We start from the raw sequence: 18,314 nt of genomic DNA, 5'->3' as shown, positions 1-18,314 counted from the left end.
GTGATTGGGAGTAGACAAGGGACGTTATTCATACTAACAAAAACATTGGAACTCTTGTGTGTACGAAACCAAGTGCCACATAGGTACTTTGCCAACGAAATGTGCTTATTGGAATTATGTCTTGCTGTGAGCTTTTTAAAGTCTAATTAACTGTCGGGAAAATGAGTGCTCATAACCATAACATAATGCCTGATTTGATCAGCAGCAGTGTTACTGTGGATATTTCTAATTCCGGTTACAACGGTGAGTTGAGTGGATAAGTTCATCAAGTGCATGAATAGAAAGTTGAAATGTTTATCTCAAACGGGAATTTTTTATTTATCCAAATGATAAACGTTTAAGTAGAGTTCATTTAATAGTTAAACAGGCAGATTTATAATACATGAATTCATTTTTTTTTATTTTAGTTACGTAAAATCCAAAAGAAATTATTGGAAGAATATTCCATATGATAGGTTCAGGGTTATCGACCGGTCCTCTAAATTCTTGGAATGATAGAACGCCACACAACTTGAAATGTGTCGTATCTGTCCCTAATGGAAGTGTTGCGACATAATTGTCTATCATCCTTGATCTAGTGTTGCCAGGTATTTGTCATTTTAAAACTAAATGTTATGTGGCTATCAACAACTTCTAAATCATAACTCAGTTAACTATACTCTTCATTTTCTTGATCCCAATGATCCAACGTTGCACACAAACACCATAAAAAGTAAATGTCGAATGATATCCAAATATTGTTTATGCCACTTCGAGAGATACAGTTGATACTGCTTATGCCGAATACTAGTCAATATGTATGAAGTTTTGAATAGTTAATATGTTGCTAGACTTCATCATCATTTCCAATGTCCATTTATTCAATGTTCGTATGGGTCGGATGGAACTTGTTGAGGCAAATTTTCTACAGCCGAATGCCCATCCTGTCGCGTGCCATAACCTAATTTCCGAGCAAAATAATATTTCCGCGTGACCAGACATGTCTCGGAAGATTGGAAACGAAGGACGCAGCTTGCATGCCGGAGACACTCGCTTCCAATTATCATGTGATGACAAGATAAGAAGGCAGTAACACACACACACGACGGGCTTCTTTCAGTTTCCGTCTACCAAGTTTACTCACAAGGCCAGTCTAGGACCGTAGTAGAAGCCGCTTTCCCAAGTTGTTGCGCAGTGGTATTGTGAAACCACTTGGTTGGGAAATGGACTTCAACATATCCATACCTGCACACGTGTGTGTGTCCAACATTTACTCAAAGCCATTTAAATTTCTACATACTTTCTATGTTAGTTGTGGACCTTCTCACAATTTGGTCGTATTAAACATCAAAAATATATTGACTGCCACATCCATTTACTGGTATCTTTTCCTAGCTACAGAAGAACTAATCTGACTCAAAGCACCAACTAATTGATAAACCAACTGGTTAAACATCACCTTTTAAGCTGCATCTCTGAACACCAGGCATTACTCTCTTCTGTAATTATTTTTGGTTTAGTTTTTCCCTTACGAAGATTCTTTCTTCTGTTTCTACTTACTATTCATGAAACTACCATCCTGATATCCAAACTTTACTGATTATATCTGTGTTTAATTCAGTTGTATTATCACTTAGAAAAATTTTTTTTTTAAATGTCCTTACATATGTTCCCTTCGATTTGTTTTCAGTTCTAGGAAATAAAGAATCTGCCAGTTGTATAGTACCAAAGTATCAACCACTTGTAAGTACAAGAAACACAAATTTTTTTCTCAGTGTGTGATAAGCGAAATGGATTTTATTGGAGCTTTGAATACTCAAGTATTAAATAGGAATATAGCCAGGCAAATTCTTTTTTTTTTTCCTACTCTAGGCACAAGGCTCAAAACTTTTGGGGAGGTGGGGCCAGTTGATTAGATCGACCTCAGTATGCAATTGGTACTTAATTTATCGACCCTTAATGGATGAAAGGCAAAGTTGACCTCAGCGGAATTTGAACTCAGAACATAAAGACAGACGAAATACAGCTAAGCATTTCACCCGGCGTGCTAATATTTGATGGCCAGGAAAATTGGAACAGAATTATGTGTGCCAGAGCCATGCAATGAGGTTTGAAATCATGACAATTTGATTGGTAGTTTTAAAAGATTAGACTCACAATTCTTGTGTCTTGTAATTAATATTTTTGTAGCAGTGAGTTTTGTAACAATGATTTGAGTGATGTTATCTCTGAAGAAAGAGTAATTTCTGCAACAGGTAAGCTAGTAAGGTAGTTGTGAGGTAGTGTACATTTGAGCGAGAAGGTCTGTGTCTGTATCTATTGTTTAGTGTATATATCCTGAGGTGGCAACTTTCTAGTAGGTTGAGGGTTAGAATGCAGAGATAAATGTTGTAAAAAGTTTTTTGATTGGGCTTGAACTGTAAGTCTATACAGTCAGCAATCTCAGAACAGTAAATGGCATTGCAACAACACTTCTATTTCAGAAAGAAATCATGCTACTCTCTTTGGCATGTCAAGTAATATTTCTAAAGGTGATATCCTACATCTCTCCTCCAGTTAATGCAATAATTACATCCTAACAATGTAAGCCATCTCAAAAATACTTATCAAAGATAGAGTGTTTTCACAATTAATTTCTATGAGCTTTTCTCACTCAGCAAAGTGTCAGGGACAAGATAAATCAAGTAGGTACTGAATAACATATGTAAAAAAAATTTTAATGGATTCTTCTCATAGCTGGGGAAAGAAAACAAAAACCTAACGGTAATCATTAGCAACTTACAAAGAAAAAGGAAGGTAATTAGGAATTAAAAACAAATTCAAGTCTCATACATAAAGGAAAGATCAGTTGGGAGAATGACAGCAATAGACATGTTTCAGACTTATTGAACCTCATCAGTGCTGCATTGTCAGCATGGAGCAACTTGATCTGTAGACAACAGGTTTTTTTACATATAGAAATATTTTGGGCCAATAGTAACTATTAAACAAAATTTAGAAACAATTAACTCTTCTGCTAGCATTCTAATTGTTTCACTAACTGGGACTCAGAGAACAGTAAATGAAGCAAAAACAGTTTGGTAGGTTGGTGAGGCATGGCTTTTTTTCTGTACTCAGTCATGGTTAACATAATTTCTAATATCTTCAGTTTTAGAAGGTAGATATGTGTCATAAGTTACTTATCATTGTTTTTATTAGTATTGCAGGACTTTGGAGTTGCCAAAATGGTGGTAGGTTACTAAACTAAATGCAGTTGATCTTACATTTCATTCCTCCAGTATCAATAAATATGTACAAAGAACTTCAGTAATTATACAAATCTTCTATAAATGTAGTTTTGTGCCAATATTATTTATTTGCAGTCATTTTAGAATTACTTTTGCAACTTTTGAGCAATAACTATTGATCTCTTTATTTAACTCAAGTTGGACTTTATGTGATAAACACAGCTTTATTTTCTTGTATCTCTTTTTTTTCTTCTAGAATATAAAGAAGAAGTTGCAAGTGAGACATAAATCTTATTTCAACTAACCTCTAAAATTTTAGACCTCTAACAAAAGATTTTTGTCAACAAAATCGTTTTTTTTTTGTTTCTTTTTTTTGGTGGTGGGGTTTTAAGAGAGTAAGGGTCAAATGATTTATTTTTAAAAATTTGTTTGAAGTTCTTGTTTATTTACCTTAATAAAACTTTCTTTTATATTTTAGGGAACTATATATCCTTTTTTGACTACTCCACATTCTATACCAGAAGTTCTTCTGAAAGAATTATCTGACATATTGAAAAATAAAAAAGTAAGTTTTAAGGTCATTCTATATTTCTTGTTTTTTTTGTTTTTTTATTTTGGTTATGAATGACCAGAATTAATATTAAAATAAATAAAACCCAGAATCCAAGAAAACTAATGATATTCTGTGTTGGGGAAAAAACAGTTCATAAATTTCTAAATAATATTTAGATGTGACTATTCAGAAAAGGAAAAATAATCTATAACGAGAAGATAATTATGCCAGTTGTTGATTATTGGAATTAATCATTGCATTTTCCTGAGGGCATGTTATTAACACACCCATCAAAATAAGGTTTTAGTGTAGTGCTTACCTTTGTTCTATTACTGTTCCTACATATGATTTAAGTTTATTTTTGTTCAAAGAGAAATTGATTGTAAAATTATGGTTTTTAAACCCCCAAAAAATTGATACATTTTCTCAAATCTGTTTTAGGCTCAGAAAATTCTCTTAGTTGGTGCTATAAATGTTATTGGAACCATCATCTTGTTACTATGGTGTCATTCTACAGGAAGCATGGGTATGTTTTTGTTACTTTTAAGGCATTCCCTTTTGAAAGAATTATGATTGTACATACATACATGGGTTGGACAAAAGCAGACAAATGCTTGGATTCTTCAATGTTTGTCTGTTTCTGTTCAACCCTTGCCAGTATGGACAACAGATGCTAAATGATGATGATGAAAACACCTCTACAACATTTATAGAATATGCAGAAGGCATGATAAACAACATAAAACATATTCTGAGTCTTCACAAGCCCTACATTTGGCATCACAAAGAGACAATAACATAAGTGTACAAACAAAAATTTGATCCATCAGGGATTATACCTAACCTGCCTGCACCCCCAACTCTTACCCTATGCTCCACAACATATCATAAACTACAAAAGAACAAAACATTGCACTTCATACCATAGTAGGTTCCACAAAGGTTCCACCAGCTCGGTGAAACAAAATACTAGAAATAAAAGAGCTCTTGGATATGCAAAGGGCACAATTTGTCATCACAGCAATCTCCAATCCTGAGAGTCCCTGCTACTACATACAGGCACATTTACAGTGTTTCTTCCATTCTGTGTAAACAGAATGGGTTTTGGTTTTGTTGTTGATGAAGGAGGAGGAGACTATGATTCATCGGGTGTTACTAAGCCATTTTTCAATCTCTGTAAGTAGCCCAGCTAGATGTCAGTGGTCATAGGAAGGTTTCTCTATTTTTCAAAATATAGTACATAATGAAGTGAAGCAACAAAGAGACAGGGAAATGGAATGCTGTACCAACTGATTGAATATCCTCTTGAGGTTTACCATGGAACTTAACCTCTTTATCATCTGATGGTAATCCTCAGCTAGGAGAACTTATCCATATATACTCTCTGACAAATAGTGGCACCAAGCACAGCAAAGCACAATGGGAATCAGCCTTAAAAGATTGTGATATTATCATCATCGTTTAACATCCATATTCCATGCTGGCATGGGTTGGACGATTTGACAGGAACTGATGTGTCCAAAGACTGCATCGAGCTCCAATATCTACATTGGCATTGTTTTTATAGCGGGATGCCCTTCCTAAAACAACCACTTTACAGTGTGGACTGAGTGCTTTTTTCATGTTACCTTCACTATTGAGGTTGCCATGCGGTTCACAGGACTATGAGCCCTAGGGTAGCTGAGCATCATGTTTGATGAGGAAATTACTATGAGAGTGGGGAAGGCAGAGGAGCCTGCATGGGTACAACTAGTGGTCCAAAAGCTTGTAACAGTAAACTTCACTAAAAAGTAAGACATCTCTTCATGATTGCTTAACCTACAAGAAATACCAGCTAAATAAATCTCTCTAAAATTACACCCTACCATCATAACATAGGAAGAACACATTGGACAGTGTAGTCTTAGATATTTAGCTGTGTTGGTATTAAGTCTTCCTTGGTTTTACTACAGAATCTTGCATACCATTATATAACATGTTGCATATTCACTTGTGGAGATGATACAAGAAACAAACTTTAAAGTGAGACTTTATTCCTCTAGTAAATAAAACAGTGGACAAAATAAACACATCATCCATTGTTTGGATAATTCTGCTCTGGCCATTGTTGATTACTTGTGCTTCATTATAATAGCAGGAAAAATAACATGACTTGCCTTCATGAAAATCGCTCACCTCTCTGTCATAGATGTTTTGTTAAAACAATATACAGATAGATGTAGACTCCAATGTTGATTCAGGTTAGTTGTTTGAGAATGTATTATGCACAACATGATTGGATCCTTGATCCATATCCTGTGCAATACTTGACCAATCAAAGCACAGGACTCAACCAATGTTCCAAACTCACTTGATAGGTCAGATGAGCAATCACTACAGATTAGTGTGCAGAGCTTATAAAAGGCTAGTCAACTCCAATATGCCATAATAGAAATTGGTCTCAATATAAAAAAGATCAGACAGTTACTGCTGGAATGTTTTTAATTATAAAGTAACTCAATCAGGGCTAGAGCTACGCAACAACAAAAATGCAAAACCTAGACCGTGTTTTCTTTATCATAAGGCCAACACATTATACTGTCACAAGCATTAAATCTTCTTCTAGTTACTAAACCTATGTTGCTGTTACATCGCTCACAACCTGCACCTATCTATTTTATTCTTACAGCTCTCACAGCCTACACTTATCTTACAATATTTGACATTTTCAGGTAAGATTTCTTTTGTTTTTAACATTTCATATTCAAAACTTTTTACACCACCATCTTCCTCATTATATGATACAACAGTGATCTGATTGGGATTATCTAAATGTGATTTCAATTTTTTTTCCAGTTTGTTAACATGTCTGCTTACACTATGGATTCAATATCAGCGATCATCTTCTATATATTCTTTTGGGTAAGGGTTTGTTTGTTTTTCTCCTTATTTTTGGTACTCATTTTGCAAAGTAAGTATTGTAAACATAGTAAACTTCTTTATAAACATTATGTATATCATGTTGTGTGAATAATTTTTCTTTTCATAATTCTGAGAATGCTCATTAGTGCATCATTTCTCAAATACCTTTCAATATAAATATCCATTTTAGTAGTAGTAGCTTTCAAATTAGTGCTGCTAGCCACATGACTGGGTCCTTTGCTAGAGTATAGTTATAGAAGTATAAATGTTTTGATTAGATGTGTTGCAAACTTTGAGCTCTTGGAGTTTCATTTAATCTCTTTGTCAAATATATTTTATACTTAACCTTTATAAAAATTATTTAAAAAAATGAAAAACGAATATGAAAAACTGAAATTTAAATAATGTTGTGAGTTTCTTGAAATATGATAAAGTATGAAATATATCTTGGTTACATCATGGTTATCGTACCATAATGTTGTATTTTGAGATCATATCCCAATTATGACAGACAAGACACAAAGAGCCCAAATAATCTAGAAATTAAGTAGATCTGATGACAGTTAAATTACTATTTGGCTAAAACTTCATAATATCATTCCAGGTCATATTGATCCTGTCTCAAGTGACTTTCATAGAATTCTTCTGCTACTGGTCACTATATCTTTTAATTTCAATGACTGAAAGACTTTTCTGTTTGTTTTCCATTTTGTAGAAAATTATTGTCAATGGTGATAAACCTCTTCTAAAATAATATTTAAGAAAAGCATCAACTTTGGTTATATAATTATCATTTACTTTTTTCTTATGTAATTCCTTCTAGGTATGACCGCTTTGTTGTCCTAGCTGTATTTGCTAGCACCATGCTGGCACAACTTGGTGCGTTATTCATCATCAAAGAAAGGTATATCACTAAATTATTTAAACAAGACAACTGTACATAATATGTTATTGTGACGTTGATAATTGTTTTTGTACTTAAACTCTGTTTACTATTCTGATGCAAAATATCAGTTACAGTTTTCTCTTGACCATTCATCCAGTTTTGTCTGAAATATTTCAACATTAGAAGTCACTAATCCTTTTGTCAATTTCCAGTTATTTTGATACTTTAACCTTGTGTCATTTTTGTTTTCTCTTCTATTACATGCACTTCTTCTAGCTAATTGGAAAGGTTTTATATTGCACAGCCTATAGCCACTAGTATACCACAACAACTAGCAAGCACTTGCCTACTCTGCTTTCAGATAGGTGCAGTAGAAAGTTTTAAATGCTTTGTCCTCGGTTTATAATAGAGTCAGTAAGTGGATTTCAATACATAATTCTTCAACTGTGAGGCTGCTGACATCCACTCAACCATTCTGGTTTTTCTCCTGGATAAGTCAATCTCTTGCAAATATTTTATGAATGAATCTATTCCACAATTACTACTGAGTCTGACAGCTTCAGCCATTTCCTTTCCTTAACAATTTCAACTAGTCCTTCTTCCAGGTAACCTGTTACAACATATACAATCTTCAGCAACTTGGCAAAGTCTTTAAGGCATCAGATTGAATGACTCACTGTATCTGTTTGACTCTGTGGTCTGAGTTCAAATCCTACCAAGATCAGTTTTGCATTTCATCCTTTTTTGCAAGTTGATAAAAAAGTGTCAATCCAGGGTGATGAATAGACAGGATTGTTAGAGCATCAGTTAAAATGCTTTGTGATATTTGACCCAGCTTTTTACATTCTTCAAATCCGGCTGAGGTTTGATAAAATACCTCCCCTCAGAGATTACTGGTCTTGTGCCTAAATTACAAACATCATCATCATCATCATCAACATGTTTATGCAAGTTTCTACTACACCTTCATATTCCTTAGGTATATGCAGTATTATCTTTCAAGATCATAGAATTATGTTTATATGCTACCTAATTTTTACATTGTTCTGGGGTTTGGTTTGTTGTTTCTGATATTATTTTAGTACTTTGTCTATCATGTAGAGTATGTGCAGTGTGGAATGTATTATTTCCTTGGTTGATGTTTGCATTTTACATATTCTGTGTGATTGTTATGTATTTCAGTGTGAGGCAGAGATTGTGTAGAATATGTTGTGTGATTTTTATATTGTGATTAATATTGGTATTATTTAACACTTGCTTAATGTTGATAGTAACATTGGTAAATTGGTAAATTTTGTTTCTTTCTTTCTTAGCATTGAAAGATTTATTATGCAGCCTGAGATACATACGTAAGTTTCTTTAGATATATATTTTATTTTTCAAACCTCATATTTTAAGTATAGAATTGTCATTGCATGTGTGTCTAACAAGAATGTTTTCTAGTTGCAATATATGGTACAATGTCTATTACATTAGGTTGCTGTGTCTCTGAGATTACAGGATCAGGGATCAAAACATTCAAAACGTTTTTCTTTTAATCTAGTGACTTCCTGTTTAAAGACATTACTAACCTCACTTTAGAAATAAAGGTTCCTTGTTTGAATCCAATCTTGGTTTATGTGCATATCCAAGAATAAGACAGCTGATGATTGTCAGATATTAAATGAATGAAAAACTTAATGTAGATATTGTTAAAATACACTGAGGATGAGGTTAACAGTCCAGAAAACCATAATCTTAAAAATTTACAAAGCTAATTTTGTAAAAGAGTTTTGATACAGAGATATAACTTATCAAACTAAATACTGTAAAACATTACTTCTAATTCTCAGCCACTATACTGTTTGATAATTAATGCATTCTTCGTCATGATATTATCTTGTTTGGAAACAAACAGGTGACAGTTGGTGACAGGAAGACAGAAAATCTGCCTCATGCAAGCATGGAAAAGTAGATATTAAATGGTGATGATGATGATCATTATCATCATACTCAATAGTTAATTAACTCTTGTTTTTCATATTTTAAATCTTTCTGATTCTTAACATGTGAATCAAGTCTCTGACTTATTGGGAAGAGAAGTAGAAATTATGATTGAATCTTTTTTTATTTTTTATGCAGCATACATTAACTTGGAAGAGGTGGTGTAAAAGAGTTCCCAGTCTAGTTATGTTTAATAAAAAAATAACTTATTTACCTAAGATTTCACATGATCTCCTTCAAAATAATCACCATGAGCAGCAATACACTAGCCCCAGTGTTCCTGCCGCTTTTGGAATCTAGCCTGGAAGTTGTTTTCTGTTATCAAGTCAAGGACCTTCTGCAATTTGCTCTTGATCTCAACAACGGTGTTAAAATGGTGACCTTTGAGCTGCATTTTCATCTTGGGGAAGAGATGGAAGTCTACAGATGCTAAATCTGGCAAATAGAGTGGGTGCAGAAGTGATACCATGTTGTTTTTGGTGAGAAACTCATGAGTGAGGAGAATTCAGTGACAGGGTGCATTGGCATTGTGAAGAATCCAGATATTAGGATTGCCTGTACAGATCCATATGACAGAGCAACAACATCAGCAGTGTCATTGATTGTCCTCCAACGATCCTCATGCACAAGCTGATGAATTTTCGCCACATTTCCAAGTATGATACTGGTAGCAGATCTTCCAGATCACTCATCGTCTTCCAGGGATGTTCTTCTACTTCTGAAGTACCCATACCACTTGAAACATAGTGTACAATCTATTGCCTCATTACTGTAAGCTTGCTGAAGTATGCTCAAGCAAAATTTCACATTGGCTCCTTGTTCCAACTTCTTGTCCGTGACAAAATTGCAGCCTACAACATACATGTGATTACAAAATCACAAATTTCCCAAAGTAAACACAGCGATGTCACTCAGCACACTGCCTCGTGAAGGTCACTGCTAGGTCTCACTGTGCACACAACCGTGTGCTGCCATTTGTTGGTACTCTACAGAACTAGTCTCGGAACTTGTATATATTGGTGCAGTCATCAGTATGTAGGTTAGAAGCTTGCTTCCCAACCATGTGGTCATGGGTTCAGTCCCATTGCATAGCATCTTGTGCAAATGATGTCTATTATAACCCCATGCTGATCAAAGCCTGGTGAGAGGATTTGGTAGGTGGAAACTGAGAGAATTCTGTCATGCGTATGTGTGTGTGCATACCTTTGTCTTGACATCATGTGATGGTTGTAAAGGAGCATCACTGTCATATAAGAGGTGTTATTCATTTCCAGTCTTCTGTAGAAAGCATATCAGACCATGGGAAATATTGCCTCTCTTGAAAACAAGGATCAGTCTTGTCTTGACAAAATTCCGTTTGACTCATGCAAGCATGGGAAAGTGGACATTAAATGATGATGGTGCTGATATGTATGTGTGTGTGTGTAATTTGTTGTATCTGGGGTGAGTCATTCTCTTTTAGTGTCTTATTATTTAACACATTCACTGGTAAAGTTTCCACTTATTTACTCATGAGTGGAAACTTTACCAGTGAGTGTGTTAAATAAGGCACTAAAAGAGAATGACTCCCCCCAGAAACAACAAAATTCATTTCAACACACGAACTCACATAAAGAATCTTGCAAACCAAATCCAAAAACGAAGTATATATATATAATCTTTTCTGATTAGTTTTTTTTTTTTTTTTTTTGCAGCGGTCGTCTCCTTTTAGGTACAATTTTAGCATTTGTTGTACATATGGTTGTTACATATAGCATCAACAACCGTGCAATGAATCATGTCGTTGCTGCTTCTAGTTCCAGTTGGCTTCAAGAACATATGACAGATATGAGTGAAAGGTAAATTACTTGTTTGTCACAATTTCAAGAGTTGCGTTCCCTAACTTCAAGGGAGACGACTAAGTATTTTTGAACATTACCAATGCTTATTGGGGGAATCGACTTAATTCTTCGATGAAGGGCTCTGCTTGAAACGATATACAGGCATACCTCAACTTCAGCCTGTTTATCCAACTTTACGTGGTCTCACCGAACATATTTAAAAGCCCCCTTTTGAGGTCGATAAATTAAAAACCAGTTGTAATCGACCTACCCCTCCCCCGAAATTGCTGATCTTGTGTCAAAATTTCAAAATATAATGTTAGGAACAGGGATATTACAATTGTGTTTACTATATGAATATAACTGAATTTACTGAATATAGTAAATTCAGTTATACTAAACCTACTACTATGATATGAGATAGAGAAACGTCAGAAAATTGTGATTTATCCAAATTCATGGTCAAATATATTTAAACAACATGGCTAAATATTTTTAAAGGATCATGATGATATTGGTCAAATGTCCATATATGTGTAAGAATTTCAACTCAGAACATAAAGACGGCTAAAATGCTAATGATTCTGCCAGCTCACTGCCCAAGGCACTAGAGTAATTGTTAGAAATATATACATTATACTATGTGTCACATACAGTATATTCCAAATATATATATTGCATTTATTACAAATATACTAAAGTTTGTACAAAATAAATATACTAAGTGGCCAATAACATTAATTATGATAAGATGAGGAGCTTTTGTGTAGTTACTCATCCTGCTAAAAATTGCAATCAAATTACACTATAATCTTAAGAAAGGAGGACACATTTGATAATTCAGTTATAGATGCAATACCCCACCTCTTCCCAAGAAGAGGCGAGGGGGTCATGGCTGAATGTCTTTGATCAGTTTGCTCAGTCAGGACTACTAGGTTTAAACAACAACACTTAAAATTATATAAAAATCAAAATAATAACAAGGATTTAACAATTGTCAATAACTTTGTGTTCTGCTTCAGAATATTTTGTGGAATTTTTAAAATTGTTTAATTACATTCTTCTTTTGACAGTTTATGCCATGTGATACCAGGACTGAGTAAACTCCTCCTTCCTCGACTCAATCCATTTGCTCTAATTGCATTTGCCGGTGCAATTGCTCTTTTCAGCACCCATGTACTCATTGATGCAAAGTAAGTATTCACTTATTTGCTCATTTAAAAAATTGAATTCAAGAAGTTACATCATGTCAAAATAAATAAGCTAATAAAGAGTGGGAAACACTGGTTTTGATTCCCATCAGAGGCTGTTTCAAGTTACTGGTACTACCTTTGGTTATCCAAGGATTAAATTGAAATATGGCTGTATGGTTAAGAAGTTTGCTTCATAACCACATAGTTCCAAGTTCAGTCCCACTTTGCAGGAAACAAGTGTGTGTTACTGTTAATTCAAGTTGATACATACTATACCTAAGTTCAACACACACACACATAGATATTTAAACAGTATCTATGTATATATATACAACACAGTGTAAATCAGAAAACTGAAGTAAACTTAGATATTATTAAGCCTCACTGAGGGTTAAGTAAGAATAAGAATGCAAGCTCCTACTTGAAATATGTGTAGAATAACAGGATAGAGCCTCCTAATAGACTGTTTCGCAGTCTGTTGGCTGTCCCTCAGAGAAGACATATCCATCTTCCTTTTCCAGTGAATAGCACAAGTTAGCTACCCACGAAGTAATCAGATTAGCTAACACACTGCACACTTGTGATTTTAACATTTCATCTTCATCAATATCAACAATTAATGTCCATTTTGCATGCTGGCATAGGTTGGACAGTTTGGTTGGATCCAGTGAGCTGCAGTACTATGCCAAGTTCCAGTATCAGCTTTGGCATGGTTTCTATGGCTGGATGCTCTTCCTAACACTAGTCACATTATAGTGTGTATTGGGTGCTTTTTTTTTCATGCTATTGACACAAAATAATATCTATACATGCACAACACAGCATAAATCAGAACAGATCATCATTATCATCGTCATCATCATCCTTTAACGTCCGTTTTCCATGCTAGCATGGGTTGGATGGTTCAACTGGGGTCTGGGAAGCCAGATGGCTGCACCAGGCTCCAATCTTGATCTGGCAGTGTTTCTACGGCTGGATGCCCTTCCTAACGCCAACCACTCCATGAGTGTAGTGGGTGCTTTTTACGTGCCACCTGCACAGGTGCCAGACGAGGCTGGCAAACGGCCACGATCGGATGGTGCTTTTTAGTGCCACCGGCACGGGGGCCAGACAAGGCTGGCAACAGCCCATCAAGTAAATTAATTAAAAGATTATTGACACTTTATTATCAGCTAAGCAAATATATATGTATTTCTATTTTCAGAATGTACTATTCTGCCGATACATGGGCAGCTGTAGCAATTGCTTTAATGACATGGGGTACAATGTTTCCTATGAGCATGTATACAGGCAAGATACTTTTACAGGTAAGTTTGTATCAAACAGTCTCTTTTTCACCCATCTACCAAAGGAGTTTCTCTGTGAGAGAAACTCCTTTAGTAGATCAACCTATAACCTTTTTCCACTATAATCTTATAATCTGCAGTATTTAGTCTTACCTTATTACATTTTGAATTAGAATTTATCCATTCAATCAATTTTAATACCTCTTGCTACACAATTCAATGTGTCTCAGGTACATGCATTGCTTTGTTTGCATGTTAGTGTGTGTGTATGTTAAAATGTGTGTGTGAGAGAGAGAGAGAGAGAGAGAGAGAAGAGAATGTGTTTCTTGTATTCACTTTATAGTGCTTCCCATCTTTTTAGCTCCAGTCTTGCAGGGATTGATTTATTTTCATCCTGATAAGGGACTAATAACTCACAGTAAAGTTAAATTAGCTTTATTCCATCCTGATCTATAAAGTTTGCTCGTTTTCTTCTCTTTACATATATATATGTGTGTGTGTGTGTGTGTTTCTTTCGTTGTTCGAAAAATGTTCGTTTTCTATATTTTTTTTTTATGTTCTCGTTTCTCATTTTGTCTACATTTTTTTAATGTCCTGTACCCATATATGCACATGTATATATACATATATGTATGTATATATGCATATATTTATATATTATTTATTTTTTATATTTATATATATATATATATATATATACACACACACACACAAATACGTAATTTCTTTGTTCACTTCTTCAGACTAGCCCCTCACACATAATTGGTCAACTTGACAAGCTTCTCCGAGAAGCTTCTACTTTAGATGGAGTTCTTGAGTTTCGTCATGAACACTTTTGGACTGTATCTTTTGGAGTTTTGGTAAGTCAACACTTTTTTTCCCCCCCTATTTTCATGTTTGTGTTTTCTCACCCACTTCTGCACTCAGTGAAGTCACTGCCAACTGAATGAATTTGTTCACCTAACTACCAAAGAGCCTATCTTCCATCAGCTATGATAAACCCATGAGCAAATATTTAACTAGTTCACTCTTGCTGGCTCAGTTGACTTAAATGTAAACAGATAGATTGGTTAGACTGATGTAACTGGTGCAAAGGCCAAAAACACTATTTCATCAATAACTATGTCATAACCTTGCAATACTAAGAAAATGTCCTTATTGAAGATTAGTCATGTGTCCAAGAAGGTGAACGGAAGAGTGAGTGGTGACAGAAGGAAAATCAGGAAGAGAGGGTGACTGTTAGAAGAGTATGAGGAGAGAGAGAGTGATGGATAAGAATAGAGGTGGAGGTAGCTGATTGTAAATAGGAGTGGAGGGGGGTCACTGGGATATGGGGATGAAGAAGTTCTATACTAATAGGTGGTCAATGGTAGGAGTGAAAGATGAATTGGAAGTGGATTGGTCTATTTAAGTTTCAATATTTTCTTATAAAAAGAAGGCAGCGAGCTGGCAGAATCGTTTAACAGTGAAAGATGAATTGGAAGTGGATTGGTCTATTTAAGTTTCAATATTTTCTTATAAAAAGAAGGCAGCAAGCTGGCAGAATCGTTTAACAGTGAAAGATGAATTGGAAGTGGATTGGTCTATTTAAGTTTCAATATTTTCTTATAAAAAGAAGGCAGCAAGCTGGCAGAATCGTTTAACAGTGAAAGATGAATTGGAAGTGGATTGGTCTATTTAAGTTTCAATATTTTCTTATAAAAAGAAGGCAGCAAGCTGGCAGAATCGTTTAACAGAATTTTGTCCCATCTTGACATTCTGAGTTCAAATGACATCAAGGTTGACTTTGCCTTTCATCCTTTCTAGGTCTAAAATAAGTACCAGTTAAGCATTGGGGTTGGTGTAATTGACTATCCCCCTCCTCCAAACTTGCTGGCCTTGTGCCAAAATTTTAAACCAATATTTTCTTATGGAAAACTACCATTTTTAACTGTGTAACGTATTTTTCTGTTTCTTTCTCCAAATTTTAGGCTGGGACTTTACAAGTGCGAGTCCGTCGTGATGCAGATGAGCAAATGGTTTTGGCCCATGTATACAATCGTTTGTCTAACTTAGTCTCTGAACTGACTATTCAAATATTCAAAGATGACTGGACTCGATCAGCAATGACCTATCACTTACCTTCTACTACACCATTCTCTTCTTATCCTCCTCCTATGACTCAAGGCCACTGTGCAACTTCTGTTAGTAATTTCCCCAGGCACAGTTCCCAAGAGAATTTCTATTTCAGCAATGCTAATATTCGTTGACTGAACTAAAATTATTTAAATTCCTCCCATGCTTTCTTTTATCTAAACTTCATAGTTTTGAAGTGATCTTCCATCAAAATTTCATGCTGTTCTAAACACAAAGTTGTTGAACTTTATTCATCATTATTTTCAAAATTAATTTAAACAAAGGCAGTGTATATCAACAGAAATATGGTAACAAAAGGATTAAAGAAGAAAAACATCATAAGTTCACACACAATTTTATAACATTAACTTACATTATTCATATATCTTCCTGTATATTTTTTACTATCTTAATAAATTTTCTGTCTTGTAAAACTTACTTTCACAAACTTGTTCAGTGTCTCTATTTTCTTTATTTCATTTGTTTATTTTTTTTATTTCTGTTTTGTTTTAATTAAAACTCGAAAACTCTGAAGCATACAAACTATATGTAACTCAGCAGAAGTCGGGACGTCAGTATAACTATTAGAACTACTACTACTATAATAATGTCTTGTTGATCTGAGTAGTAATTATCAAAAATATCTTCTTTTTTTTTTTTTGTCTATTTAATCATGTATGTTTAGGTAAATAGAGTTAAGAAGACAGTCCAAGTCCTGTCTCCCTCGGTTTTCCTCTTCTACTGCTTCTTCCCACTTGGATTGCTTGACAATTCTTCACCAGTTATCTTCTTCCATATCACAAGTGCACAATCTGCTTTCTCTTAGCACATTTGTGCTTCATCATTCATGCATGCTGACATTACACATCCAGCAGAGCATGTTCACCTCATTTCTTTCCAGCCTTCACATTTCCTCTTCATTCAACTCCCATGTTTCACTGCTATATAATATCACACCACATACACTAGCTTCATACAATTAGAGAGCAAATCCCTTTGTTGCCAGTAGAAATAATTGTTGATTGAACTGTTTTCTACCTTCTCCTTATTCTGGGTTCTCTGCTTTCAGAACAGCTCTGCTGCTGATTATTTCAGTAAGGTAACAGAAGCTGTCAACTACTTCTAGACTGCCTTCAAGGCCTTTGAAAAAAATTATTTTTGTGGCTGCAGTTACTGCTAACTATCCTATATATCTACTACATAGGAAGTCTTTCTCTGTTGGTATGCTTATAATCTTACTGCATTTCTAGTGCAGTCATGGTTTACATTATGTGCACTGTATAAGATTCCTAACTGTTCTTTTCTGCATATCTAACATGATTACTTCCAAGATGACTGCTGAGTCCTCACAACTAAAGCATTTGTCTTTGCTAGGTTTAATTCACAATTTTTTAGACTTTGTTTCCACTTTTGGAGTTTCTTCTCTAATTCTTCAACCAATTATGTCTCTTAAAATTAAGCCAGTCATTAGAGGCAAATACATATACAGATTTTTTACTCTGTAATGACTCTAAGCATAAGTAATTTTTTTTCTGATTCCAGCATTTTTATGCCTTCTGAAACTGAACTCATGACAGATGGGATTAATAGTGTGGTGTATGGCTAAGAAGTTTGCTTCCTAGCCATATGGTTTGGAGATCAATCCCTTTGTGTGACACTTAGACAAGCACTTTCTACTGTAATAGTTCCATGCCAAACCAACCTTTGTGAATGGATTTGATAGACAGAAAATTAAAGAAATGCATCATGTGTGTGTATATATATATATACATGCATGTTTGCTTGCTTATTTATTTGTTTATTCTGTTTTTAATTACGTAAATTCTTCCCCTGAGGAAGGAGCTGGTTTCTAACAAAGATCCAAAGCTCCATCGTTGGAATGTAGATAAGAAAAACTGTGTCACATTTTAAGCTTAGAAAAGTTTTGCGTATTTTTCTGTTCCTCTTACATATTGTAAGATTGAAATAGAGAGATGGATTAAGGAGGGTGTCCTTATTCTGTGGAAGGAGGAGGTAGTGAGTGGAGTGCTACCACTAATGGCAGTGCCAATAGAGGGCAAAGTCAGTTCAGTACTGCACTTTCAGGAGATGAATGGCCATGTATCGTGCCACATAGGTGGCAAGGCAACTGACGTCTGCGGTGAGATGCTGCATGAGTATATCTGCACTATATATCTGTACTCTAGGCAGTTGGGAATTCACATGGTCCACTGGCACAAAAATTTTCAAGCATGTGCAGGAATGGTCACATCTCCCACCCAAAGGATTTTGCCTACACAGCATTATTTTTGATGGGAAAAAATAAAGTCAGATACTTTTTAAACGCATCTCATACATAGTATGAAATAGCATTTTCTTTAGATTACATAGT

At 34.8% G+C, this 18,314-nt stretch overlaps 1 protein-coding gene across 2 annotated transcripts; it reads left to right on the top strand.

Annotated features, from left to right (window-relative positions):
• Window positions 1-9: 9 nt before the first annotated feature.
• Window positions 10-16,387, top strand: LOC115209936 (zinc transporter 6). Of its 2 annotated transcripts, XM_029778571.2 has the most exons (14): window positions 10-243; window positions 1,670-1,722; window positions 3,463-3,483; window positions 3,685-3,771; window positions 4,201-4,285; window positions 6,428-6,470; window positions 6,595-6,660; window positions 7,484-7,564; window positions 8,860-8,895; window positions 11,224-11,367; window positions 12,423-12,542; window positions 13,747-13,849; window positions 14,572-14,688; window positions 15,799-16,387. In XM_029778571.2, the coding sequence occupies exons 1-14, from the start codon at window positions 162-164 to the stop codon at window positions 16,075-16,077; spliced, it is 1,317 nt and encodes a 438-aa protein (XP_029634431.1). In that variant the 5' UTR covers window positions 10-161; the 3' UTR covers window positions 16,078-16,387. The 2 variants fall into 2 exon arrangements, with proteins under 2 accessions (XP_029634431.1, XP_029634432.1); XM_029778572.2 differs by lacking the exon at window positions 3,463-3,483.
• Window positions 16,388-18,314: the final 1,927 nt, after the last annotated feature.

This window comes from Octopus sinensis, linkage group LG3 (assembly GCF_006345805.1).
Source record: "Octopus sinensis linkage group LG3, ASM634580v1, whole genome shotgun sequence".
NCBI classification, from domain to species: domain Eukaryota; kingdom Metazoa; phylum Mollusca; class Cephalopoda; order Octopoda; family Octopodidae; genus Octopus; species Octopus sinensis.
The sequence above is the reverse complement of the archived record's forward strand: the minus strand, read 5'-3'. Positions and strand labels throughout refer to the sequence as shown.

Bases quoted from the DNA above. Each gene is read 5' to 3' on its own strand.
- LOC115209936 (XM_029778571.2), top strand. From the start codon at position 162: ATGAGTGCTCATAACCATAACATAATGCCTGATTTGATCAGCAGCAGT. The intron at 3,484-3,684 runs GTGAGACATAAA...TTTATATTTTAG, and splicing joins ATATAAAGAAGAAGTTGCAA to GGAACTATATATCCTTTTTT. The intron at 14,689-15,798 runs GTAAGTCAACAC...TCCAAATTTTAG, and splicing joins CTGTATCTTTTGGAGTTTTG to GCTGGGACTTTACAAGTGCG.